This window comes from Rhinoderma darwinii, chromosome 2 (genome assembly GCF_050947455.1).
Source record: "Rhinoderma darwinii isolate aRhiDar2 chromosome 2, aRhiDar2.hap1, whole genome shotgun sequence".
NCBI lineage: Eukaryota > Metazoa > Chordata > Amphibia > Anura > Rhinodermatidae > Rhinoderma > Rhinoderma darwinii.
Window position 1 is genome coordinate 422,499,602 of NC_134688.1, and position 26,469 is coordinate 422,526,070.

General features: G+C 43.4%; 1 protein-coding gene across 4 annotated transcripts in view; it reads right to left on the bottom strand.

The window, feature by feature from the left end:
- Nucleotides 1–3,685: 3,685 nt before the first annotated feature.
- FAM222B (family with sequence similarity 222 member B) overlaps nucleotides 3,686–26,469 on the bottom strand; it is a 121,481-nt gene continuing 98,697 nt past the window's right edge. For all 4 annotated transcript variants that reach the window (XM_075854289.1, XM_075854287.1, XM_075854288.1 and 1 more), the window contains one exon: nucleotides 3,686–7,802. In XM_075854289.1, coding sequence (XP_075710404.1) covers nucleotides 5,947–7,802 — 1,856 coding nt within the window. In that variant the 3' untranslated portion in view covers nucleotides 3,686–5,946. The remainder of the gene's footprint in view (nucleotides 7,803–26,469) is intronic.

The following is a 26,469-nucleotide window of genomic DNA, read 5'->3' on the forward strand; positions in this document are numbered from 1 at the left end:
GGATTGGCGCCCGCGTTTTCTGATACAGCGCTTCATAGTCGGTAAAATATGAAATTCTGGCGGCCGGCAGCCAACTCTAGGGAGAGCTTACTAAATACAACTCCAACCAATAATGACGATCTAAAAGGTAGACATTCCCTGTAAGGTGCAATTTTAACAAATACTGTTCCCAACTTTGTCTTCGCTGCAATACATCGGATTAAAAAAGGTTAGTGTTGGTGACAGACACAAACATGTCTCTGACATGCAACAACCCCACTGACTACTAGAACAGGTGTCCCAAGAGCCACCATTCCTCCTCATCTGCACATCTGGGGCGTATGAATGGAGTGGCGCGGCTCAGCATAGGCGCGGCTATTCCAATCAAACTCTGTAGTACTGAAAGAATCCAAATCGAGCACTGGGGTCTTGCAGGTGCCATCTTCTGAAATCAGCCACACACCTGTCCACAGGTTGTGTGTGGTATTGCAGTTCAATTTCATTCCCTTCAATAGAGCGGAGCTGCAAAACTGAACACAAGCCATGAACATGTAGGGCATGGTTTTGGGAAGAAAAGCAACTATGTTTTTCTAATTCTGGACAACCTCTTCAAGAAACACTAAAACGAATAAGTGTGGGAAAGATTCTCTTATTTAGTCTGCTTGGTGAACATGCAGAACATCCTGCAAAGACTGTTGCAGAAATTATGCAGAAAGCAGCTAGCTTCCATTTTTTGCTGGTACAGCTGATGGGCAGGCTTAGTCTCCTACTGCAGACACCTGTGGACGTGACCTGCTGCAGCCAGTTAACCTCTCCTTCATCGAGCTAATCCTATAAGGTATCAGTCTAAAGTTTGTTTTAGAAAAATTAATACATGTGGCGGGACATGGAATGGCATGACTTGACTGCTGACAATCTGCTTTCCTCCACATCACCAATTCAGCTTTGATTAGAACTAGAGACGACTGGGTATACATATACTGCCTCCCAAAAACTTATGAATGGGGTTGTCAGACAGGAAGTCCATGCAAAACCAGTCTGCTCAGCACCTTCAAGAGCTGAAGACCAAAATAATCTTAGCGCAACAGTAGGGGCAATGAGATTTTGCAGTTAAACTTTGGGTAACTCTTAGTGCTCATTCAGACGAGCGTGATTCTCGTCAGTGTGCTGCGGGTGCGTGGAACACCACCTGCCACTCGCAAAGCACACTGATACACATAAACCTGTCCATGTGCATTGTGTGTTGCGTTTTTTTATGCACATAAATCTGGCACTCTCGTGTGAATGCAGCCTTACAAGTTATGTATCAGGACTTTGACTCAATGTTATACAAAAGTCTGTATGGCCTCTAACAGGAATTCTAGAACAAACAGCCAAATGTAGAAAAATGCAGATTGTAAAGGCTTGTCCACACACAACGGAATTGCTGCAGAAAATTTCTGCAGCAATTCCGTTGAAAGTCAAAGGCTTTGAGCTGTAGCTAAAACGCACCATTTCCTGCGGTTTTTACGGCAGAAAAGGATGTGGAAATTGCTGCGTTTTCCCAATGTTAGGAGATGGAGACATCTCTGAAAAACGCAGCAATTCTGCACACGTTCCGTAGCAGGAATGGACATGCTGTGGTCCGAAAAATACGCACCGCAGGTCAATTTCAGCTGGGAGACTATACGCAGCATGTGGATGAGATTTGTTAAATCTCATCCACTATGCTGCTACTGTATTCTGCTGCATTTTTTTCCGGCCAAAATGTTTTTCCGTGTGGACAAGCCCTAAGTGCTTAAAGAAAAAATTTACCACAGCTCAGTGTCCTACTCCAGCACTTCTATATGCTTTTTAGGTATAAACCAGATGCATCCATTGTAGCAATTTTATAATGAATGCTACACTAGCTGCTAGTAGCTACTACACAGTTGTCAGGTAAATTTTTATGTCAAATTGCATTTGCAACATATTCCCTGAATAAGTGGTTTTAAACAAATGCTCACAAAAGGAATGATGCAGAGTACTAAGTCAGGAAGTGTCCTGGTACTAGTACTTTAAACAAGGGCCCATTGTAGGCGTGCTGGTCCATAAAAGGGATCACTAATTTGACAAGGCAGAGTAGGGACCGGTACATTAGAGCTTGCCTGTCACTTTCACACATTACAGAAGCTGTGGAACTCACCATATCTAGTCACATGAAGTACAAGGGATCCTATGCTTTGGTGGTATTACATAACCTTAGTTTCTGTTGGAGCTCTGTTTTTCTGCTACAGATTTAAGTAACAGGCTTGCTGCCTTCAGCCACTCTAAGGCTATGCTCACACTGAGTCTTTTTGCAGGCAGAAATTCTCATCGGCCTGCACGCCGCGATTTTCGCCCGTGGCCATTGAGTGCCGCAGGCAAAAAACGCAGCGGAACACGCTTTCTCTGCCTCCCATTGATGTCAACGGGAAGTGAGACATAAACGCCCAAAGATAGGGCATGTCACTTGTTTTTCCGCTCGCGGGAAAAACGCCTCCGCCTCCCATTGAAATCAATGGGAGGCATTTTCAACCGTTTTTTGGCGTGTTTTCTGACGCAGTTTCTGCGTAAAAAAACTCAGTGTGAACTGGCCCTAAGGCTGTGTTCAGATCAGCGCTGGGCTTCCGTTCATGGGCTCTGTTTGACCTTTCCGTTGGAGGTACCGATGAATGGAAAACCAAATGAAAACCGTAGCTTCCGTTTGCGTTGCCATCGATTTTAATGGTAATACTTCCGTTGCAGTTGGTTTCTGTTATGTAAAGTTTTTTCCCCCGGAAACAATAGCGTGGTCAACTGCACTATCGTTTCCGCGAAAAAACCTGAAACTTTACGGAACGGGAACAAACGGATACCAACTGTAAGGGAAGCATTATCATTGAAATCAATGGTAATGCAAACAGAAGCTATGGTTTCCCTTCATCGGTTCCTCCGACGCAAAAGGTCAAACAGAACCGATGAACGGAAGCCAGACGCTGATGTAAACAGGCCCTAAACAGTACGTTCCTAAGCTTCCTCTAGTGGTGGCTGCAGGCAGCCAGAAAGTTCTTTTTAAAGCGGCCCTCCGGTTCACTTTAAAAATGTTCCTTTACTTGTAGAATATTTAACATACCCGGTGCCCTCCATTTCAATGTTGCTGCCACGATTAGTCCCATTCCCAATCTTCTTCTGAAAAAGAAACACCAACTCCGACACGTCTCCTACTCTCAGATGGACAAGCACTAATGATCAGAGCCCTGAGAGCACGACTCAAAACTGAAGCACACCGTGCAGAGGGTAGTCAGAGTTTTACATACATAAAGAGGGGACTGGGAATGTGATTAAACACGGCAGCAATATCGAAGAAGGAGCAAAACGTTATATGTGAACTACACATTCGGATTGTAGAGTGAAGTTTGGACTGGGTACCGGTGGGTAACCTTAAAGAGGCTCCGTCACCACATTATAAGTGCCCTATCTTCTACATGATGTGATCGGCGCTGTAATGTAGATTACAGCCGTGTTTTTAATTTAGAAAAACAACCATTTTTGACGGAGTTATGACCTATATTAGCTTTATGCTGATGAGTTTCTTAATGGACAACTGGACGTGTTTTACTTACAGGACGTGATGTGTATTCAGAATCCTGACACTTCTGTAGCGTCTGTGATATTTACAGCAAGGCAAGCGTAATCTCACGAGATTACGATGTAACCTGTCATTCAAAACGAGATTACGCTTGCCTTGCTGTAAATATCACACAGACGCTGCAGAAGTGGTCAGGATTCTGAATACTCATCACGTCCTGGCTGGAGGTAATGTATATTCATTGTCCGGACACTGCAGTAATGTTAGTGTGTGTGTGTTTATGTGGCTGCACATAGCGATATAGCTGTATCGCTATGTGCAGTGTAAATGAATGGAGAGAAGTGTATGACACTGATTGGTCACGGATTGGTCAGCGTCATACACTTCTCTCCACAACGCCCACTTGGTCAAAAAGTAAAACACGCCCAGTTGTCCATTAAGAAACTCATTAGAAAAATCTAAAATTGCTCATAACTTCCTCAAAAATAATCGTTTTTCAAAATAAATAACACTGCTGTAATCTACATTACAGCACCGATCACATTATCTACAACATAGGCCACTTATAATGTGGTGACAGAGCCGCTTTAAATCTATGTCTCGCACAGCATCAGAAAAACAGAGCACTAAAGAAAATAACCAGTACACAACTTTGAACCTATTTAGATAAAAATTGCATTCAAAAATTGCATTGGGTAGACATTAACTTTGAAACGCAATTTGAAGATTAGAGATATGGGGGACGCTTTCATTATTTAATTAAAAAAAAGAAAAAAAAGGAAATGGATCCCAGCACAGGAGTGGAGTGAGACAGTTTATGCCAATTGAATTCCCATATTTATTTTTTAATCACAAAATGATGAATCTCCTGAAAATGGATAATGCATTGTCTGTTCTCCTCTGTTCAGACAATAGGGCATCTCATCGAAATGTTCTAAAGTCGGCCCCTGAGTTGTCATGCTTCAGTCTCTTCATGCCACACACAAGATAGTTTAAAAAAATAAAATAAAAATGTATCCATGCAATGTGTTTTATTGCTAACTAAAATCTGCAAATTCAGGGAATACAATATGTTCAGTTTAACTACATAGAAAAGCCTTAGGTAAGGTTTTTGCCTGAAATTACCCCCATAACCCTTTTACTTGGGGTCCATTCACTGCAGAGCTAACATTCTACTCCTCAGCCAATTTGAGCCTGACCAACCAGCAGTGTTGTCATGGGGTGTCTGGATGTCTGAAAGACTAACTCTTTCCTCTGCTATCCTGAAAAACAAATCCTATTTATAGTTTCTTTGGGAGCCCAATAACCACTAAGCAGAGCGCTCTAAAGGCAACTAAGTAAGAAGGCCGCAGTGTGGGGAAACTCCACGTGATGGGAGAACAGGCCTGGATTTTTCGTTTCTGCATGGAGTTAGACTGTATGCAAGGATTTTCTATATATTTAAAAAAAACAAAAACAAAAAACACCCTATTCTAAAGCTTACATTTTTGCAACTAGGACCAGAAATAAACAGAACATGGTGATGTCCCATGTGACTGATAAAAGGCACTACAGCAGCTAGGCTATACATATACTTTAAAGGAAAATAAAAATAAAACTCAAGGGCAACCGAACTGCTTTAGTGCACACACACAACACCGCCACCACCTTGAAGAAAGTTCACTACTAACTTAGCTGAAAGTCTCAACTTCCTAAACAAGATTTGCTTTTAATTCAAAGCAGTATAAATGCTGCATAAAAAAGGGACTTCTTGTAAACCAAAAGGACCTTTGGGCTCTTAGCATAAAGACCTAACAATACTGTAAAAATGCCATTCCCTCAAAGCGTAAAACAGAATTGTAGTTATTTCTATACGCATGTGACGAGTGATAAATTCTACAATGCATTTTCTCTGCTGTACCAACAGTAAAAGGGAGTTACTATTCATCCATTTGCTGTTGCACAACAGCAAACAGAGAGGAGGATACAGAGATGTTATACAATTCCTTGTCTGCTGAAGGAAGGTTGATCTGTCAACCTGTAGGGCCCAAGGGGGTGGGGGACAAAAAAAAAAAACAAAAAAAATAAAAAACACACCACCACACAGCAAAGGGAGGGGAGACAAAGCTAAAGAAAAACCACTACCACACTTCTTAGGGCTTATAGTGTTCCCAAGATTAAAATCAAGCAGCATTTTGAAGCCCATCAGTGCTAGGAAGCTAATAAAAGTAAACAGCAACAGTCTTCTCAACCACCGCCACTAAAGGAAAAATAGCAAATACATTAGATATTCTGAATTACAGCACCGTACGGCTTGCTTTTGCATATAATGATCACAAGAAGTTTGTAGATAGAAGAGGATGCAAGAGCCTTGCTAATCAATTAAGACTAAATCCTCTGGGTTGCAAAGTGACTGGAGCCTACCTATACCCTGGATGCTGAATGTGAATACTTCGACTATCAGCTGACTCAGGGGCTCTATTCATTTGGGATCTTTGAACCTTTGCAAGGGGTGCCATGCTCTGATCTCTGAAGCAGGACTGCTGAAAATCCCCTCCAGTTAGGTAATCCATGGTCTGCATCAAGCTGTTCTGGTTGGATGATCCTCCTCCAATGCCTCTATAGTGAGCACCCCCGGCACAATCCAAGGGCGCACCAGCAGCCTGTGCTCCATGGAAAGGCATAGTAAGGTCCTGGGATCCCGAACTGTCGCTATTTGGAGTAGGCAAAATGTTATTCCATATGGGCTGAAAATAGTGTCCATTGGTATATGGCAAGGGACCGGGCAATCCATTCACAGGAGGGGAAGGAGTAGGTTTCTCAATAGGGGGTTTTAGGCCAAAAGACTGGCTCATGCACAGTTCTTGTTGGTAGGGGGTCTGCTTACCAGGAAAGCCCTGGCCAGCAATTTCTCTCTGAGCGTGTTTCCCAGAAGGACCACCAGACTCTCCACACATTTGTTGCAGATGTGCAAGCTGATGTTGGTTCCATGTCATGGGTTTAAGATCACCAGGATATGAAGCAGGCACTCTGCTCATGTTCACCATGGGGACATTTCCCGAGGTGGCAGAAGAAATAGCAGCAGCAGCATGGTCTACAGACGTTCCAACACATGATGGCATGGGTATGCTATGAGTAGAAACCCTGGTACTTGCATTGATAAGCAGGTTACGACTGATAGGACTAGGATTGGCTATCTGGCCCTCACAAACCGAGGTAGTGCCTATACCAGCCCTTGCCTGACAGAACTGGTTTATCTGGTGTACAATGCTGCCAAGATCTGGTGGTCGATTCTGCTGCAACGTTGCAGCCATAGAAAGAGGAATAGTTGAGGTAGACACTGTCACATTCGGAGGGGCATCTGCATCAGGCATTTTTCGGGCTCCATGTAAACCTGGCTGCAGAATGTTGTTGGCAGGGTGTGGCACAGACTGGTGACTTACACCAGGGGCATGCTGTAATGCTGACTGTTGGGGCATGCTTTGCGAATGTTGAGACGCCATGTTCTGCGGATGCTGCATTCCCTGTGTGTGCTGCAGCGCTTGAGACATATTTTGAGAATGCTGCAGGACTTGTGGGAGGTTCTGTTGGTGCTGCAGAGCCTGTGACATGCTCTGCTGTCGTGGCATTGTCTGTGGAAGTCCCTGCACATGATGCAGTGCCTGCGACATATTCTGTGTATGTTGCACACTTTGCGGATGCTGTAGAGCCTGTTGCTGGGATATATTCTGTGTATTCTGATGACCCTGAGAATGCTGTAGCCCCTGTGGGTGCTGCAACGTTTGAGGGTGTGGCAAGCTTTGTGGGTGCTGCAGTCCAGGTGGCAGACTCTGCGCGTGTGACAAAGTCTGCTGTTGCATGCTCTGAGCATGCTGCAGGGCCTGCGCATGCTGCAGAGCTTGCTGGGGGCGTGTGAGCCCCTGAGGGTGGTTTAAAGTGCTAGGTGCAACATAAGGAGCGGAAGGGGGATTCATCATAGAGTCTGGCAAAAGGCGGGCACGTGCACCGTCAAAGCCTTTCAAAACACTTTTAGCTGGGGACTTGACAATTGCCAAAAGTCCTGTCTTTGTGCTGACCTGCGAAGGGTACGGACTGTATCGTTGGCCTGACGTATCTAGTCCGTTCACCGTGCGGCGGATATGCTTCCTTTGGGGAACCTTCACACTGTTAGGAAAGATTTTTATTGTCAAGGGATTGTTGGCAACCGTCTTAGCATAGGCATCCAATTCTGCAGGAGTAGGATGCTGAGCAGATCTCATCTTCTGTGTAGTATCCCCTGCCAAAAAACCACAACAACAAAACACATAAATCATCTTGGTAGACAAACTGATAAATATAACGTTTTATCACAATATGAAGCTGCTATACTTGACAGTTTAGGCTCTATACACATCTGTTTTGTTCCATCAAAAAAAACGAGAGAACAAAGAAGGATAGAGCACCCGCATGCACACTACCGCATTGGTTTTATGACAAACCCTTGTTGTGCATCATCCAAACTCAACAATTTAACAGTAAATCCGCAAATCTGGAACTTAAAATGACTTGTCCCGAGTTTTTAATTTCTGGTTTTGTGGCCACCACACGGATCCGTGTAAATCACGGTCGTGTGCTTGCGGGCCATAGAAAATAATGGGTCCGCAAATTTATCCACGAAAGTGAGAAAAAAATTGCACCCACAAAATACGGTCGTATGCATGAGACCTAAGCAATGAAAATAGTCACGCAGTCAATCCACTAAAGAAAAATAAATACTCAAGCAGGAAACAGAATATATGCCTCCTATATGCAAGAAGCAACTTATATGCCACAAATACATTACCCCTTACATAAACAAGTAACAGAACAAGCTATCCTATGAACACACACATACACACGAATTAGAATATCAAAAACGTAATTTATTTCAGTAATTAAATTCAAAAACTGAAACTCCTATAAATTCATTACACACAGATTTCAAGCATTTTTTTTCTTTTAAGGTTGATGATTATGGCGAACAGTTAATGAAAATCCAAAATTTGGTCTCTGAAAATTAGAATATTGGGTAAAAGTTGAAGATTGTAGACTCATGGTGCCACACTCTAATCAGCTAATCAACACAAAATACCTGCAAAGGATTCCTAAGCCTTTAACCCCTTCCCGACATTTGCCGCATGGGTACGCCATAGAATGCTAGTGCTTCCCACAATTTGCCGTATCCATACGCCAGAAGCTGAGCCGATGCAATCATCGCCGGATCTCAGCAGTATCTTACAGCTGACATCCGGCTGTAAAGGCGGGGACCGAAATGAGCTTCAATCCCCGCCATAAACCCCTTCAATGCAGCGTTCAAACGCGATCGCTACATTTAAGGTGTTTGCAGCTTATCGGAACCCCAGCAATGAAATTTTTGAAGCTTTTGACTGCTGCATTTAAGGGGTTAATGGCGGGGATCAGAGCAAACTTTGGTCCTTGCCATTTCCTCAGGGTGTCAGCTATAACATGCAGCCGACACCCGGGGATGGTGGCACCGACTCAGCTTCTGAGCCGGTGTCCATCATTTGTTGCATGGATACGGCAAAATGCGGGAAGCACTAGCTTTCCATGATGTATCCATACGACAAATGTCGGGAAGGGGTTAAGTTAAAAGACATCAAGGCTTTGGTTTAACTTAACCATATAAAGATTAAGAATTGCAGATTGACAGACAACGGGAAAAAAATTTTTTATACATTTTCTGGGAGGAAAGAAAAACAAAAATCAAACCAATGTCAGATTAGTATTCATAATCCTTTGCATAAAATGAATTGTGCACGTGAATACACAAAACTTTCTAGTAGAATACTATTAGGGGGAAGTGGAAGATTCCTCACCCTCCAGATGTGTAATTTCACATCCCTGCATGCAACCTCTCAGTAAAGAAAGCTCCTCAGTTACCAAAAATAAATAAATATCCATCTAGTGTAAAACAGTAAATACTACACATGGACGGATGAGGGGGGGGGGGGGGGGGGAAATCACATCACAGTAGATGCCTCAGGGCCTAATCAGACAAGCATGTACGTCCGTGTGCTGTTATAGTGTAGAACAGACAACACACGGACAGAAGACCAACATTAAAGAGGCTCTATCACCACATTATAGGTGGCCTATCTTGTACATGTGATCGGCGCTGTAATGTAGATAACAGCAGTGTTTTTTTATTTAGAAAATATTAGCTTTAGGCTAATGAGTTTCTCAATGGACAGCTGGGCGTGTTTTACTATATGACCAAGTGGGCGTTGTGGAGAGAAGTGTATGACGCTGACCAATCAGCGTCATACACTTCTCCCTATTCATTTACTCTGCAGATAGCGATATAGCTATATCCCTGTGTGCAGCCACATACACACATACTAACATTACTGCAGTGTCCCGACAATGAATATACATTACCTCCAGCCAGGACGTCATATGTATTCAGAATCCTGACCACTTCTGTAGCGTCTCTGATTTACAGCATAGCGAGATTACGCTGTAAACTGTCATTCACAGCAAGATCTCGCTGTGCATCAGAGACGATACAGAAGTGACAGGATTCTGAATACACATCACGCCCTGGCTGGAGGTGATGTATATTCATTATCAGGACACTGATAATGTGAGTGTCTGTATGAGGCTGCAGATAGCGATATCGCTATGTGCTGTGTAAATGAATGGAGAGAAGTGTATGACGCCGATTGGTCAGCGTCATACACTTCTCTCCACAACGCCCACTTGGTCATATAGTAAAATACGCCCAGTTGTCCATTGAGAAACTCATTAGAATAAAGCGAATATAGGTCATAACTCCGTCAAAAATGAGTTTTTCTAAATAAAAAAACACTGCTGTAATCTACATGACAGCGCCGATCACATCATGTACAGTATAGGCCACTTATAATGTGGTGACAGGACCTCTTTAAAGTCAAGAGGCCAATTGACATGTCCAACTTTCCGCACAGATCGTTGGTCCGTACAGAGAAAACAGCAGCACTACTTTGGTCCGATTCTCACGCTAGACTCCATTCAAGTCAATGGGAAAAATAAATAAAAAAAAGTGGGGGCAAAAAAAAAAAACAAAAAAAAACAAGATGACACCCAATTGGTCAGAGCAAAACTGGCAAAGCACAGAACTGGCATCACACCATGAAGAACCAGCTTAGGCTTCGTGCACATCTGCGTCAGGGCTCCGTTCTGTCTGAGCTTTCGGTCAGAACGGAGCCCTGACTGACACAAATGGAAGCCACAGGTTTCCATTTCCATCACCATTGATCTCAATGGAGTCGGATCTGGTGCCAATGGTTTCAGTTTGTCTCCGTTGTGCAAGGGTTCCGTCATTTTGACGGAATCAATAGTTTAGTCTAAGCTATGGATTCCGTCAAAACGACGGAACCCTTGAACAACTGAGACAAACGGAAACCATTGGCACCGGATCCGTCACTATTGAAATCAATGGTGATGGAAATGCAGATGTGCACGAAGCCTAATTCAGCAAAAATAGCAATTTAGCTACATTTCTAGCGCCTCTGCATCGAGTAAACGTCTACAACTGACCAACTATATTTTGCCAGACAAGAGTTCCAATTATATAGTCGTGCCCAAAACTTTGTTACAGGTAAAACAATGCTTTATCTTCACTGTACTTTCTCCACCTCAAAACAGGGACTAAGAAGTATATTGCTTTCTCCCAGGTAGGCAGCCGCACCTCCAGTGAGGCACGCAAGTAAGCAGCCGCCTGGCATCAACAGCTAAAAGGCACTTGACCACAGACAGGAATCTTCATCTATGGTCAAGCGTTCATTAGTTCTGCTCTAACCCAGGCAGTAAATTGCCTGCACATCTTGCAGAGGACACAGCTGCCTGCCTGTGAGCACAATATGTTCAGGACTTTACGGTCTCCTGGGAGAACAGGGTTAAGTAGGATCCCTGTTTTTTTCTTTGAAAACAGAGCATAAAATAACCTGTACACATCTCATACAACGTATATGCTACTGAAAATGAGCCTCTTGCAGGAGCTTCCCTGGAGGTTTTATACAAATACATGGCTGATGAGAAACCAGTATCCAGACGACCATGAAGTCCTACTGCATTCAATTTGCCAGGAATGGTCAGAATTTTTAACAGCGCCATTTTAACAGGCAATCTACATATTCTTGACTGCGCATGCCACCGGCCCATGTCAACACATAACACAAACAGATGAATGCCAGCAGAACCCGCAGACTCAATCAGGGCCGGCTGACTGATTACGATGTATATGGGGGTGTTTCAACTCTCCCGACGGCAGAGGTCAGTGAAAAAAATGATCAGGCATTTTGAAATCCAACATTTGTTCTCCCAAAAGAGGTCTGTCAGCAGTTTCTTCCCCTCTGCCGATTGAGAACACATGCATACATGGCCGAGTGTGCACGCAGGAAAATAGCTGTGTCCACCTATATATAGTGTCCTTTCAAATAACCAGAATCAGGACTGCGCTCTTCTTGCGCACAAGTAACCGTTGACCATTTTTTCCCCCCTGCCTCCATTGTAATTTGTTTTTCTTCCATGCACTTTAGAGTTGGTGTGTAGTTTACTTTCTATTGTGGCCAACTTTAAATCATGCAATAAGGGAGGAAAAAAAAATATAATAATAATTATAGTGTAAGCACAATGCAATGGAAATTCTAGATCAGCTTTGTGGTATTACATAAAAGCTCTAATACTGGGTCAGTGTTGCCAAGGATTAAATTTATCTCTCAATGTTCTATACAAAGCTACGATGCCACAAAACTAAAGCTGTACAGCTTTCTGGGAGAAAAAAAATACAAACTATTTTTAATTATGTAATTTAATGGTCCAACAATTGCTACATGTCATGGACCATTTGAGCTGTTACGTGGGATAAAACGTCTCGCTGTTCAGAGATGTAAATAAGTTATTTACATTACAAAATGTGGTATTTAGTCTCTGTTCACATATGCATTGTGGCTTCATGATGACTGACGGACGCCATTGACTTGTAAAGTGGTCCATTAGGAGATACAGTTCTAGCTTGGAAAGTGGTACGTAAGCAGTTTGGGTTACCCCACCTGGTATCGAAGTATATGCCGTTGAGCGGTCATCCGGAGTTTTTACCGGGAATGGACAAGGGGGACGGAATTGCCTCATGGGGGAGGGTAGGCATTGGTAGCGCAGGGGATCTTATGCATACAGAGGAAAAGAGGTGGTTAACTGGGGAGGAAATCACCGCTAAACTCAGACCCATAGTAGATAGAGTCAATTTTTTGCAAGTACTTCAGGTACGAACATTTTGTACCTCCAGGCTCAGGGATTTGAGTAAGGAAGCTACCTCGCACACTCTGGATGAGGTCATAGGTCCAACAACTGGGCGGGCGACCATTTCGGGGGCTGTATAGAGCATTGAGAGAGGGTTTTGTTCGTCCGCAATTAAGGATTAGTTTTAAAAGCTGGGAACGGTGGACTCAGGATCCAGATATAGGAGAGACCATACTGGGGGGTTGGGAGACGGTACGGAAGAGTGTGATAAATGAGAGCTGGAGGGAAACCTATTTCAAGTTGATGCATGCAGCTATATATGGCTTTAATATCTTGCCCTCACAATCTTTCCCTGATCGCATTACAAGTTGTCCCAAGTGCAATACACCCTTGACGAATTTGTGGCATGGAGTGTGGGGGTGTGTACATACGAAACGATTTTGGGGGATGGTACAGAAATATATTAAGGACCATTGGAAAACGAATCTCCCAATGACGCCTCAAGCGCTACTATTCCATCAGGCGCGGCCGCCAGAGGAAGAGGGTGCTCGAGGAGTAAGATCACCTCCCGTGTTGGTGCACACGATTTTACTGGTAGCTTTGAGATGCCTCCTGAGTCACTGGTTAGAGGCAGACACGCCGGGGTTAGAATTGATTGTGTCACGGCTGAAACAGTTATTGGTTCTTGAGAGGGTGGAGGTGGAAAGGCGGAAGGAAACGGGAACCAAGAAGCTATTTGATAAGTGGCAAGTATTTATAGAAACGCAATGTACAACAGCCGAAATAGCGGAAATTGTTAGGCCTTTCCAGTACACAAAGTGGTACTGCACGCAGCTCTTGGCAGGCGTTTTAGGGAGGATGCAACTGTGAACCAGCTGGGGGAGAAAGGATGAGTGGAAACTCATTGATGATCTAGGTGGTGTTGGAGTTGGGGGAGTCATGTTTGTTTGGTCCATCTGAAGATCGACAATTATGCCATGTTTCTATGTTGGTGTGTTTATATGTTATGTTGAATTTAATTTAAAAGTTAATCCCATGACAGTTGAGTGCTGCGCACTCATGATGTAACTCTTACGTGAAATGTTTGTAAGAAAATGTGAAAACTGACAATAAAAAGGATATTTAAAAAAAAAAAAAAAAAAAGTGGTCCATTAGGGTTTACGGTTTTATAGTAAGAAAGGCGCTTCATGCTGTGCTATTCTTGCGGTCAAATCTGATGGAAGAGCCACAAATATGAAAACAGCCTTAAAGAGGCTCTGTCACCAGATTTTGCAACCCCTATCTGCTATTGCAGCAGATAGGCGCTGCAATGTAGATTACAGTAACGTTTTTATTTTTAAAAAACGAGCATTTTTGGCCAAGTTATGACCATTTTTGTATTTATGCAAATGAGGCTTGCAAAAGTCCAAGTGGGCGTGTATTATGTGCGTACATCGGGGCGTTTTTACTACTTTTACTAGCTGGGCGTTCTGATGAGAAGTATCATCCACTTCTCTTCGTTAACACCCAGCTTCTGGCAGTGCAGACACAGAGCGTGTTCTCGAGAGATCACGCTGTGACGTCACTCACTTCCTGCCCCAGGTCCTGCATCGTGTCAGACGAGCGAGGACACCGGCACCAGAGGCTACAGTTGATTCTGCAGCAGCATCGGCGTTTGCAGGTAAGTCGATGTAGCTACTTACCTGCAAACGCTGATGCTGCTGCAGAATCAACTGTAGCCTCTGGTGCCGATGTGGCCGACACGATGCAGGACCTGGGGCAGGAAGTGAGTGACGTCACAGCGTGATCTCTCGAGAACACGGCTGTGTCTGCACTGCCAGAAGCTGGGCGTTCTGAAGAGAAGTGGATGATACTTCTCGTCAGAACGCCCAGCTAGTAAAAGTAGTAAAAACGCCCCGATGTACGCACATAATACACGCCCACTTGGACTTTTGCAAGCCTCATTTGCATAAATACAAAAATGGTCATAACTTGGCCAAAAATGCTCGTTTAAAAAAAATAAAAACGTTACTGTAATCTACATTGCAGCGCCGATCTGCTGCAATAGCAGATAGGGGTTGCAAAATCTGGTGACAGAGCCTCTTTAAACTTCCCTAAGACCTGTAGCCCCTGTCCACAGTCACACAGATATAATTTGCACACTAGGGTGACAATATTGTTGCATGACTTTTTCCTTCCATGGGGCAATCCAAGCCTAATGTAATAGGAGAAAACAGGTGCGCAACTAAAAACGTGAATATTCTCCCACTCTGCTTCTTCCAAAAGCAAAGACATAGTAGCAGGTCAGCAGTCTTCTAATGACCCTGGTCTGCTTTTGGCTTACTGAGGCCCCATGTACACCGTCGTATATTACAGCTTCATTTCATTTGCAGCAGACCGTAGATAAAGCCGCTAAGTGCTTAGCAAGCAACGCTTGAAAACCTTACTTGCACCCAAAGTTTACACCGAAGTCATTCTTAAAGATACCTCACTGTCCACCACTAAGCTGCAGCCTGACCTGGCTCAGACAATGGAGCAGCAGCATTATGGGTCATTTTATTGTGGCGGTTTTAGCTGCAATAGCGGTAATTATAGCAAAAATCACAGTAGTTGGATTTAAAAAAAAAAAAAGAGCTGCAAAAAACGACTCCTGTAAACATATCCCGAGAGTTAGCATTGGAAATACAGTAATTGCATACAGAATCACACAATGACCACATGATTAGAGATGAGCAAATAGATTCTACACAAGAAAAAAAAGTTGGTAAGAACTATGTAAAATTTTCAGTGACACAAATCTAAAATTGAAAGCTTTTGACTAGTGCCGATGACCATATTTCAGAAACGAAAATTGATCAAATGATCTCAAGCGTATTTCCCCATAACACGTTGCAGACGGCCTTTCCAAAATGAACTGCGGTTACCCATCCATCTAGCAAAGCCAATCATGAGGAGAGGACATTTCTAATGCTGGCTGCGTGTTGAAAAGGGGGTTGGCTACAGTCCTAGAAGACACCAGAGTCTCAGACAACTTTTTAGGGCGATAGAGGCAGGAAATGTGGACTGAATAAAAAATTGCCGAAATCGGACACGAAACTCACTCATCCGTAAAAATGAGCAGCGTTATTAGCCACCCAGGAGTTTGAATAGGAAATAGTACTGGTGACTGGTATGCTATTGGTATAAAAAGTGGCCACCAATACTGGAAGTCACTAATCCCTTAGGCCTCAAGCACACAAACTTAAAAAACGCCTGTAATTACGGGCCCATAGACTTCTATTGGCCACGGGTACCTCCCCGTATGCTTACGGGAAGGTGCCCGTGCCGTTGAAAAATATAGCACATGTCCTATTTCAGGCCGTAATAACGGCACGGGCAGGCCCATAGAAGTCTATGGGGCTCCCGTAATTACGGGTGACTACGTGTGTGCACCCGTAATTACGGGAGCGTTGCTAGGTGAGGTCAGGGGATAGTCACTGTCCAGGGTGCTGATAGAGTTAAACGATCGGCAGTAACTCTTTCAGCACCCTGGACAGTGACTACCGATCACAATATAGATCAACCTGTAAAAAAAAAAAATAAAAATTGAAGTTCATACTTACCCAGGACTCCCTGCTTCTTCCTCCAGTCCAGCCTCCTGGGATGACGTTACAGCCCATGTGACCGCTGCAGCCAATCACAGGCTGCAGCGGTCACATGGACTGCCGCGTCATCTAGGGAGGTCGGGCTGGATGACGAAAGAGGGACGCGTCACCAAGACAACGGCCAGGTAAGTATGAATTTCTTTTATTTTGGAAAGGGCTGCCCCTTCTCTTTATCCTGCGCCGAGAGAGAGAAGGGGCTGCCGATTAGTGAAGTGCAATTTTGCAGCGAAAACGTGCCTGTAAATACTGGTGCAACACGGGTCGAATACATGTGACCAAGGACCCGTATTTACGGGAGGAAAAAAAAGATACGTTCGTGTGTATGAGGCCTTAGTGACCAGCCTATTTTAGGCCCTAATGGCCAAGCTATTTTTTGGTCGCATTCAGAGAGCTATAATTTTTTTATTCTTCCGTCGACACATCTGTATGAGGACTTGTTCTTTTGCGGGATTAGTTGTACTTTTTAATTGCACCATTTTGGGGTAGATATTTTTTGATTAACTTTTATAGAAAAAAAACTTGGGTAATAGAAGAAAACAAACCTGAAATTCCACCATTGTTCTATGCATTTTAAATTCACGCCATTCACTGTGCGGCATAAAAATATCACATTACCTTTTATTTATGGGTCAGCAACAGCTGTCAAACTAGGAATGTAAAACAGAAAAGCACCACGTGCTTTTCTGTTTACAAACATCCAAACGGAGTGTCATAATGATGGCGGCTGCGTGAAAATCACGCAGCCGCGCATCATACTGGGCTGACACACGGAGCTGTTAAGTGCCTTTTGCGCACGCAAAACGCCGCGTTTTTTGCGTGCGCAAGACGCACACACTCGTGTAAACCCGGCCTAAAGGGAAGGTGTGATTTTTTTTTTTTATTATATTGCTTTTAATAAAATATAAAAATTGTATTTATTAGTGTTGTGACAACTTTTTACTGTGTTATTACTTTTACTTCTCTATGGGGGCTGCCATTTTTTTTCATCTCTGTATGTGTTGATTAACGACACATACAGAGATGGAATACGGCACATACAACCCCATAGAGAATGCGAATGAGAGCCGTTCCATTCTCAGAAGCGTACGCAGTCTGTGGGAATGGCGCATGCCCATTCCCACACAGACCAAAACGAAGCTTGTTCGTAGAGCGAAATCCGGCGCCATTTTCATGTGGACTGGAAGCCGCTGCCGGACAGTAAGAGGACGACTTCCGGCCGCGGCTTCCGGTCATATGTTCAAGGAAGCGAAGGAGCGTAGACCAGCGGAGGCGGCAAGAGCAGGTAATTTATGTTCGTATATGTGATGTGTGCATTATGTTCGTGTTATATTGTCTGCTGAGCCCTGTATCTAATCCTCCAACACTGTGCAGTCGCTCAGAAAATAGCGGCACACAGTGTAGGAGGTTTGAAGACCTTCAAACCCCTCCTTCTCCTGGCACTAGCCAGAAGGGAGAGGGGATTGTGTGAGGACACTAGAGGAGAGTGTGTCCACGGCAAATTTGCAGCATAAATCAATGAGGTTACTTTACCACAGTGACCATGCTGCAATTTTGGGAACTGCTCCCTCTAGTGACCAGCACATGGAAATGTTATAAATTAGACTTGTGAAAAAATTTAAAAAACCATGTGTAATCACTCAAATACCAATTGTTTAACTGAAAAAAAAATATATAATAATTCCCTTTAACTTTATTGTTTGGGTCATTACGGTCGCAGCGATACCATATATGTGAAGTTTTATAAAAAAAATTACACTTACTAAATAAAACCACGTCATGAAAAAAAGGTTTTTTACACTAATTTTTATTTCATATTACTTATTTTATTAGTCCCACTAGGAGACTTCACTGTGCGATATTTAGATCACTGCTATAATGCTTTTGGTATATTTAGGCAATAATGCCTTGGCATACTGTCAGTGTAAATCTGCATATGCCAAAGGCAGACCTGGGGGCCTTTATCAGGCTCCCGGTTGCTATTGCACCCCATTTTTTTAGCTAACACACAGTGTAGAAGGTTTACATACAGTGGTAATCACACAGTAAAACACGTACATACACAGAAATAACTTACCTGCACCTGCCGCCGCCGCTCCGTCTGCTACCTCCACTCCAAGTGCTTGCATTAGAACACAAGTCCGGAAGCCGCGACCAGAAGTAGTAATCTTACTGTCCGGCCGCGGCTTTCGGTCCACAAGAAAATGGCGCCGGACGTCGCTCGGCCAAAGACCTTCCATTTGGACTGTGTGGGAGCGGCGCATGCACCGTTCCCACACAGACGGCGTACAGCATAGTGGATGGAACGGGTCCCGTTCGCATTCTCTATGGGGCTGTATGTGCCGTATTCCATGTCTGTATGTGTCGTTAATCGACACATACAGAGATGAAAAAAAAATGGCAGCCCCCATAGGGAAGAAAAAGTGCAAAAATAAAAAGTAAAAAACACAAATAAATAAAACATCTTTTAATAAAACACTAAAAGCAAATTGATAAAAAAAAAAAAATTCGCGACACCCTTCCTTTAAACTTGGCGGCCGTGAAATAGCCTAAGGCCCCTTAGTGACCGCCGTGAATAGGCGTATTCGTGTTCACTATAAAAGGGGTTAACCCTTTCCCGCTGCAGCCATTTTTTGGATTTACTGTTTTTCCACCCCACATTCCAAAGGGCGTAAGTTTTTTATTTTTCCATCAATATTGTCGTATGAGGGCTAGTTTTTTGCGGGACGAGTTGTAGATTTTCACAGCACCAATTATTGTTCCATGTAATGTAGTGGGAAACTGGAAAAAAAAAACCCCATCGTTTCCTCAATCTTTCGGTTGGTTTTGTTTTTACAGCGTTCACTGCGCGCAAAAAAACTGCATGTTAACTTTATTCTGCGGGTCAATACGATTACAGCGATACCAAATTTATAGTTTCTTTTTGCGTGTTACAAGGAAAAATAACTGATTGTTAAAAACAAAATTTGAGTTTTGTCGCCACATTCTAAGAGCCATAACTTATTTTTACGTCGATTTAGCGGTAGGAGGGCTTATTTTTTGTGGGGTGAGCTGTAGTTTATATTGGTACCATTTTGGGTAACATGAGACTTTTTGATCACTTTTTAGTTCAGACTCTTACGGAGGCGTCTATACCAGTTATGTTAATTTTTCTTTTTTTTACATGGTGCTTGAGGGGAAAGTGGGAAAAGTTTTTTTTTTTAAGTTTACATTTTTTTTTTTTTTATAAAAAAAAAATACTTTGTTTTTCTTGTCCCCCTAAGGAACTTTAACCAGCGACCGTTAGATCGCTTGCTCAATATACTGCAATACTAATGTATTGCAGCATTTCGTGATTATGACAAGCTTCATAGGAGTACAAAGAGGGCGGACCTGGGGGTCATTCCAACAAAGGGCACCCACTATCTCACTATGGGGGGCACATTGGAACATTTTCAGGGGGGGGGGGTAGTCCCCTGTTTTTAGTCCTTTAAATGCCACAGTCGCTCTTGACTGCAGCATTTAACGGGTTAAACGTGCGGGATCCCACGTGTTACCCGGAAGTATCGGCTGTAACACAGCAGACACGCTCGTCCTATGGAGCGTGCTCAGCCCGCTCAATACTCCCCCAACCCGGCGTGTGCCGTATATATACGGCAGATGTCGGGAAGGTGTTAAAGCCTTAAACACTTCTAAATTTTAACACAAGGTGAAAGACTGGTATAAAACTACCCCTTAGTTATTGGCCAGGCTAACTTGGTAAAAAACCTTTGGGGCAAAAATAACTTCATCAAGACTAACTCTTAAAGGAGTGTTCATGCCAGACTGAGGGTATTTGAATGTACTTTGCATATTTAGGTATAAAGTTTAAAGTTACTTTTCTGAGAAAAACACATTGATAGCCTATTTTTAGGAGAGACTACTATGTATGATCGGACCACTTCAAAATCAGCAGTATGAAGGGACTACAGCTCACTAAAACATTGTGGCCCCTTCAATGTTTATCGGACACAGCGGGTTGTCTGTACATACAGCTGTGCATGGTAACTGCTACTTAAATGGGTTTTAGTGGCAGTATCAGGCACTGTTGCACCTATGGACAAGATGCTGTGCCTGGACAAACATTGAAGAGGCTGCATTGCTCACTGTAGCGCAAGGGCACAATCCCCACCGATCACACACATTGATGGCTTAGCTTAAAAGAGACTGTCACCACATTATAAGTGCCCTATCTCCTACATAAGGAGAGCGGCGCTGTAATGTAGGTGACAGTAATGCTTTTTATTTAAAAAAACTATCTTTTGTCACAAAGTTAGGAGCGATTTAAGTTTATGCTAATGAGCTTTCTTAATGCCCAAGTGGGCGTACTTTTACTTTCGACCAAGTGGGCGTTGTACAGAGGAGTGCATGACGCTGACCAATCGGCATCATGCACTCCTCTCCATTCATTTACACTGCACTAGCGATATAGATATATCGCTATGTGCAGCCTCATACACAAGCCCTAACATTACTGCAGTGTCCTGATAATGAATACACATGACCATCCAGCCTGGACGTCATGTGTACTCAGAATCCTGACACTTCTGAATCTTTTCTGTGAGATTCCAGCAACGGATACAAAATCTCACGAGATTACGGAGGTAAACGAGATTTCGTATCCGTTGCTGGAATCTCACAGAAAAGATTCAGAAGTGTCAGGATTCTGAGTACACATGACGTCCAGGCTGGATTTCATGTGTATTCATTATCAGGACACTGCAGTAACGTTATAGTGTGTGTATGAGGCTGCACATAGCGATATATCTATATCGCTAGTGCAGTGTAAATGAATGGAGAGGAGTGCATGATGCTGATTGGTCAGCGTCATGCACTCCTCTGTACAACGGCCACTTGGTCGAAAGTAAAAGTACGCCCACTTGGGCATTAAGAAAGCTCATTAGCATAAACTTAAATCGCTCCTAACGTTGTGAAAAAAGATAGTTTTTTTAAAATAAAAAGCATTACTGTCACCTACATTATAGCGCCGATCTCCTTATGTAGGAGATGGGACACTTATAATGTGGTGACAGAGTCTCTTTAAATGGGTATTTTCCAGTCCCCAAAAAAAATGTACGGCCTATCCTCAGCATAGGCCATCAATATCTGATCGGTCGGGGTCTGACTCAGGGCACCTGCGCCGATCAGCTGCCGCTTCATTTCCACTGCTCACACTGAATCACCAACACACTTGTAGCGGCAGTTGACAGTATTGCAGCCATCTCCCATTCACTTTAATGGGAGAAGGCTGTAATACTGTGAACCGTCACTACAAATGTTGGCGATTCACAGTGAGAAGGCCCCGTAGTCACGGCCTGTGATTGCGGGCACGGCCAGCGACCCGCATTTACTTTATATGGGAGCACGGTCCGTTAAAATCAAAAGATAGGACATGTCCTATCTTGTGCGGAGGCTTTCTACGGCCCGGACACTATCCCGCAAATATACAGGAAGGTGTCCGTGGCCAATAGAAGTGAATTGGTCTGTAATTGTGGACAAATTCTACGGTCGTGTGCATGGGGCCTAAGGCAAATGAAGGGGAAGCAGAGTGGCAGCCCCTTCAAAACAGCTGATCGGCCGGGGTGTAGGGAGGGGAGAAACCAGAAATCAACGTAACAGTCAGTCAGGGAAACCAATGCATTATTTCAACGTTGAACATGGAGCCCATGAAAAAAAGAGCAGATGCTCCATGTTTAGATCCACTTTAGTGTGTAAGGAAACTGCTCATAATGCAACTGCCTTAGTATATAGTACATAGGAATAAACCAAATCACTCCCTTCTTAAGCAAGAGCAATTCACCTAACAATAGGGAAGCTGAGCCAAGTACAGGTCATGTCATTTAAATAAAGGAAGCCGTAAGACAGTCAATGTGCGCTACCTTATTCACAACAGTTTTTAGTTTGGCTCCTGGGATTTGTCAAGCACTGCATTACGTGGGCTCTAAACATATAAAATCCTATACGCAAACTACACCTGCAGAAGAAAAATACACATAATTGTGCTGCTCATGACTAATCTCATATTCCATTTCACAAGCGCATAAAAAGCACCATTATGGCTGGATCCACTGCAACTTCATTTGTGGGGCCCCATCTAATCAGATTATTTTTCCTTCCTTTTAGCTCTTACTTCTGGGACTCAAATAGGTGAAGTGAAAAACAGTCAGACGCTACAAGATGGAAACGGAAAACAAGAACCGTCACTAGAGAACTTACAAAGGGCTAGCGGAGACAGGTGAGAGTGCTACATCGAAATCACACCACATCAGGAAAGCAGATTTCTGCAAGTTACTAAACCTGTTAGGAAGAAGGCACAAAAGAGTCAGAACGCAAACAAGAAAATGTCCACACTAGCAATCCAGTCATCAGTAACACTAGTCACCTACCGCAGGCACAATGAAGTGTCTAAGCCGCAAATAGCAATTCCTAGGCTTAAACAAAACAAAGAGGGGGCAATGAAAAGCAAAAATCTAACAATTAGACTTCTTGTGCCAACCAGTGCCCAGAATTGATGCCATTTAATTTACAGCCGTATGCAAGCATCCTTCACTCAAGGCATAAAGCAAGTCGTCAGCAGTCTTTCTTCGAGACAATGCTCTTGATAAAACTGTAATTAAAATCATTTTCAGAGAATTGGTAATCCTTTGAATGCAGATAATGTGAAGCAGCAGTAAAATGATCACAGACTCGATCAGGCATTTGGACAAGAATACAATAAAAGCTTAGATAATGGAAGAAGACGACTAAATATTCTAATAGGAGCTGAACCTGCAAACTAGAATAAAGTTTCAGCCCAGCTCATCTCAGAAAATGTGTGCGCTCGTTTCTTCATACTATGAAATACACAAATTAGGGTTGGGAAACATCTGGTTACAGTTTTACATATGAAATCTACATAAATGTAGTATTATGTAAACAGCATTAGGCTGTGTTCACATCACCGCTTTCCACGGAGGGGTTCCGTCGACTGCGCTATAGATTCCGTCAAAACAACGGAACCCTGTCACAACGGTGACAAACGGAAAACTTTAGCAATGTTTGTCACCATTGAGTTCATTGGTGATGCAAACGGAAGCTGAGCTTTCCATTTGCCTTTCCGTTGAGGGGTTAACCCGACGGAAACCTCAGACGGAACCCCTCAACAGAAGGACAACGGTGATGTGAACCAGCCCTTATACTGATCCTTCATTACATCCTGAATGACTGATCCACGGGATTTGTATTCTGTACAGTGGTCTGAAGAAGCCGGCCTTGAACATTAGGCCCTATTTACATCACGCTTTCTCCATACACTTAGCGCGTACGCCAGGAAAGCTCCCGGGTGTTCACACGGAGTATTTTTTCCATTTGGAATTTTGAGGCAGGGTTTTCATCTGCCTGCACACAGTTTGCTGCGTTTTTTCGCTCACACCCATTGAGTGCCACGGGCAAAAACGCCACGAAATATGCTTTCTCTGCCTCCCATTGATGTCAATGGGAGGTCAGAGGCATAAACGCCCGAAGATGGGCAGGTCTCTACTTTTTACTGTGAACGTTTACGGCTTGCAGTAAAAAAAAATGCGTCCGCCTCCCACTGAAATCAATGGGAGGCATTTTTGGCACGTTTTCCGAGTCATAAAACTCAGTGTGAACAAGGCCTTAGGCTGGGTTCCCACAGTGCAGATTTGGTATGCGTTTAAGCCAAAACCAGGAACAGAACCTAAACGTGTATGTATGTATGTATGTATGTATGTATGTATATATGACAGATGCCACTGTTAGTAATGCCTATGTTTAATGTATACGTGGGGCATTATTCATGGCGTATATAAAAAACCTAGGCCGAAAAAAATAAAAATGAGATGTGAATAGGGCCCAAGAAAAAAAATAAGATAATAAATCTGCTATACCTGCTAACATAGGCAGGATTGGCTGACTATGTAGTGTGTATGGCAGCCAACATGCCCGATCCATTATTCAGGTGTCTGGCCACAGCTTATTCCCCTCTCCCTATTGAAATAAAACACGCATGCTCTGCAAAGCGGAGGACAGCTTAAGGCTAGATTCACACGAGCGCAGCACATCTCAGACGTGAAAAACTGACGTTTTTTTATGCCCGAGGTGCATCCGTGCTAGAGTCTAGTCTAGTGTCTTATTCTCTAACGGACCCTTCACACGTTGAAGCAACAGCCGGGTGAACGGCCCCATTGAATAACATAGGCCCCTTGTGACGGCTGTTTCTTTTAATATCCACCACACGGACGTATGACACGTCCGTGTGAATAAGGCCTAATTCTCCCTCTGCATTATAAGGGTTAGTCCACACGTAGCATTAATACTGCACATTTTCCGCAACTGATTTTATTGCGGTAAATTGACCTGCGGCACGGTTTTTTAATACGCAGAATGTCAACTCTGTTGCGGGTTTTTCCCATTGAGTTCAACAAATAGCAGATGTTGCGATTTTTGGGGCACAAAAGCTGCAAATCTGCCGCAAAAAATTGTAACTTGTGAAGAATAAATAAATAAAAAAAAGTCTTTACTTACCCAGATCTCTATGCTCCTGCGTCTAGCCCGGCCACCAGGGATGACTTTTCATCCCAGGTCACTGCTGCAGACGTCACATGGGGTAAAACGTCATCCCAGGAGGCCGGGCTGCAGGATGTGTCGCCATGACGGGTAGGTATAGATTTGTTTTATTTACACCCAGCCGCTGTTTTCCGCTGCAGACATTCTGGCAGAAAAACCACCACAATTTGGGGAGTTTTTTTTGCCAGGAATCCCCAGTGGGGGTCCAGGGCGGATACGCTACATACATTTATGCAGCATATTAGTCCTGTGCTAACATAGCCTAAGATCCCAGCTATGCTGTTAGGGATGTGCGTTACCAGTAAGCTTAAAATTTTATATTACATTTTTTTTTGATAATTTCTCATGATATTTTAGGCAAATAAAAAACTGTAGGATAACAGCAACCGCTAGGCTTACACGGTCAGGACGATCATCTATCAGCAGTCGTCTCATTATCACGGGCAGGATTAGAACGAAAAAGTAACACTGTAATGCTGGAGGCTGATAACACAATCAAAACAGACGATAGGTGGATGGAGACTGTTCAAAACTGTACTGAAATGTGCGGTTTTCAAATGGACTATGGGGAAAAAGTACTTTCATTGTTAACGACTGCGCGGTAAGGCAGCGAAACAGTTTACAAGACGGCCATTAAAATTAAAAGTGCTTTTCCCTGTAGTCCATTTGAACTATTCTGATCTGCATGGTTTGGGACGCGATGCATCCACACCATGAGAACCCAGACCTGTAGAATTCACTTATTTACACAACTCACTCGTTTCCAGCAGATAATAACTAGCCAGTGTGGCTGCAGAGAATGCATTTTCAAGCTGTTGGTAGTTTGTCAATGGTATGAAGATTAGATGTGGACTTAGTTCCATATGTGTTCTCTTTAGGTTTTACTTGCGTAGATAAAAGGTGAAAAAATTTTGAGTAAAGTTCAAAACATAGATTAGGTACACTAGTTAGGCTATGTTCACACCTGTGTTGTGTCATTCAGTTCTGCTTGGTCAGAGGAGAAGAGAATAACGTAAGCAACTTTTTCGTTACACGACGGACACCTCTATCTGGTAAACCCACGGACATCCAGAGACAATAGTGCAGTCTTCGATAATCTCGGCCAGATCTGCGACAGACCCCCTAATGGAGCCTCCAATGCAGTGGTTACCGAGGCCTTAGAAAAGCAAAAACATGACTGGCACTTACAAGACACAGGAGAACGCACTAAAGGTACCAATCTACTTCGCACTTGATAACACTATGATCACATTAACATGGCATATTTCAGGCGAATTTTGTAGCGTAAAACAATCTCATTACACTCTGAAATATACCTAATATGCGCCTGCAAACAGCTGCCCATTGAGTTCAAAGGGAAATACACTGTAGTTCAGAGGCGTATTTTTGAGCCGAATTAAAAAACGCTTAGTAAATATATACGCTTCGCAAAAAAACGGTGAAGGGTTACTTCTTAAAGCGATATACAAATTGATTTTT